This window comes from Dendroctonus ponderosae, unplaced genomic scaffold (assembly GCF_020466585.1).
Source record: "Dendroctonus ponderosae isolate FM_Combo_2020 unplaced genomic scaffold, Dpon_F_20191213v2 Dpon_F_20191213_11, whole genome shotgun sequence".
Lineage (NCBI taxonomy): Eukaryota > Metazoa > Arthropoda > Insecta > Coleoptera > Curculionidae > Dendroctonus > Dendroctonus ponderosae.
This window is the reverse complement of record NW_026017213.1, coordinates 5,591,138-5,592,979: the sequence shown is the minus strand read 5'-3', so window position 1 is coordinate 5,592,979 and position 1,842 is coordinate 5,591,138. Positions and strand designations below refer to the sequence as shown.

Here is a 1,842-nt window from a genome sequence, read left to right as displayed (position 1 = left end):
GGCTCAATCATCGACCATTGCTGGCGCTCAAACCTCAATAGAGCTGAGGGGCATCCGCCAAAGCCTGCCACTCTTTGGGAGGCTCATTCGCCATCTCTCCTCCTCCTCTTTGACTAACTCGACTTGTCCCATGCATCGATTCATTGAATGTGCTTGCAAAGTGCATAATCCTCAGCGCTATGACGCACCAGTTTTTTCGGGGAACCTCAAAATAGTGTTTTTTCAACAGAATGCGCCCAAGGGGAGTTCGGCTGCGACCTCAACCGTTGCCTGCCCATGAGTAGCCGATGCGATGGACTGAGTGATTGTGAGGATGAGACCGATGAGCAGGAATGTTACAGTAAGTTGCCCGATTTTTCCGCATTTTTCCGGGTTTTAGCCGGTTTTCCTGTTCCAGGCTGCAGTGGAGACGCTTTCCATTGCGACAACAGCAAGTGCATCCAGACGGAGCGAGTGTGCGACGGCGATCCCGATTGCAGGGACGGCTCCGATGAAATTTGCAAAGGTAAACATTGAAAATATCAATTTATTAAGAAACTAAGCGCGAGGCAACACATTAATCAAACCTTTGGCGTTGTTCTCCAGCAGGATTTACGAGCAGTTTTAAGCGCAGAATTTAGCGGGTATTCGAGATCTTAAGGAAATAGAGCGCGTTTCTGCTGAAAGTCACTTGAGCAGATGCGCCCAGTCTGGATAGAGTAAGGCGCAGTCCTGGATGGCCCCTAAATCCACCAAAGTTGCGGGCTCTTCAAACTTGATCAGATGTTGTTTCATTGCGGTTTCAACTCGGTCCAGATCGAAGCGGATCGAGTCCATGTGGATTTGGGTTTTGCCCGATTGTCTGACGGCTAATTTTCCCAAAGTTCCTTCTGGCAACGTGCGGATGCTTGGGGAGTTGGATGGCAAATGGGGCATTTTCCACAAGCTGAGCTTGGGGTTTTTTTCCAAATTTTGCGCCATTTATTAACTTTTTCACTTTATATGAAAATGCAGGATCTTTGACAGTTTGTCAACCAGAATGTCAAAATGTCAACTCAAAGTTCTGACACTTTCTTGACACGCTAGACATTGCCGTAGAGAATTGTTGCATTGTTGCCAAAGATGCAACAATGCAACATGTAAATTTGCCTAATTAAAGATTCGTTGGAATTGAGTGAAACTTTGTGGATGTTGGCCTTAAGGCTTTGGCTATTAGCAGCAAAAGTTTCAACTTTTTACCAGCACCAGGATAGGAGGTGTGAATTTTTAGATCTGGGCTTGTACAAAAGCAAAAAAAGTTTTGAAGGGTAAAGTTTGAAAATTCCTGAAAACTCAACAGCCACGGGAAATTGGTTGAAGCTGTTCCTCTATTGAAAACGACACCTTGTTTATGAAGGCGTGAAATTTCAGCCGCATAGCTGTCCACATTTGGGAGTTATGAATTTTTTAAGGCAGGCTTGTTTGAGTTAGGAAAATGAGTTTTTCTGCGACAATTCAAAAATTTTTCAAAACATAATGGCTATCTAGAATTGGCTGAAACTTTGCGTGTGTTGAGTCCAGGACATCGTCTATAAGTGCTGGAAATTTCATGAGCTTTGCTTGTCACCGGGAAAAGTTATGAATTTTTAGAGACCGGGTTATTTGATTGAAAAATATGAATTTTTTTGCCAGAATGGTGGGAATTCAACGAAACTTCACACATTAAGCGCGAGGCATCTTATATAGATCTGGTAAAATTTGCAATTTATTTTCGGTGCAGGGGAGGAAGTTATGCATTTTTAGAGGCAGGCTTGTTTGATTTACGAAAATGAGTTTATCTGGAAGCAAAAATTAATGAAGTTTGCGAATTGATTGAAACTTTTT

The 1,842-nt window shown here is 43.1% G+C and overlaps 1 protein-coding gene across 7 annotated transcripts in view; it reads left to right on the top strand.

Moving 5' to 3' along the window:
- LOC109537565 (LDL receptor repeat-containing protein egg-1) overlaps nt 1-1,842 on the top strand; it is a 103,404-nt gene that overhangs the window by 79,769 nt on the left and 21,793 nt on the right. For all 7 annotated transcript variants that reach the window (XM_048662487.1, XM_048662486.1, XM_048662481.1 and 4 more), the window contains 2 exons: nt 230-340; nt 398-505. In XM_048662487.1, coding sequence (XP_048518444.1) covers nt 230-340; nt 398-505 — 219 coding nt within the window. The remainder of the gene's footprint in view (nt 1-229; nt 341-397; nt 506-1,842) is intronic.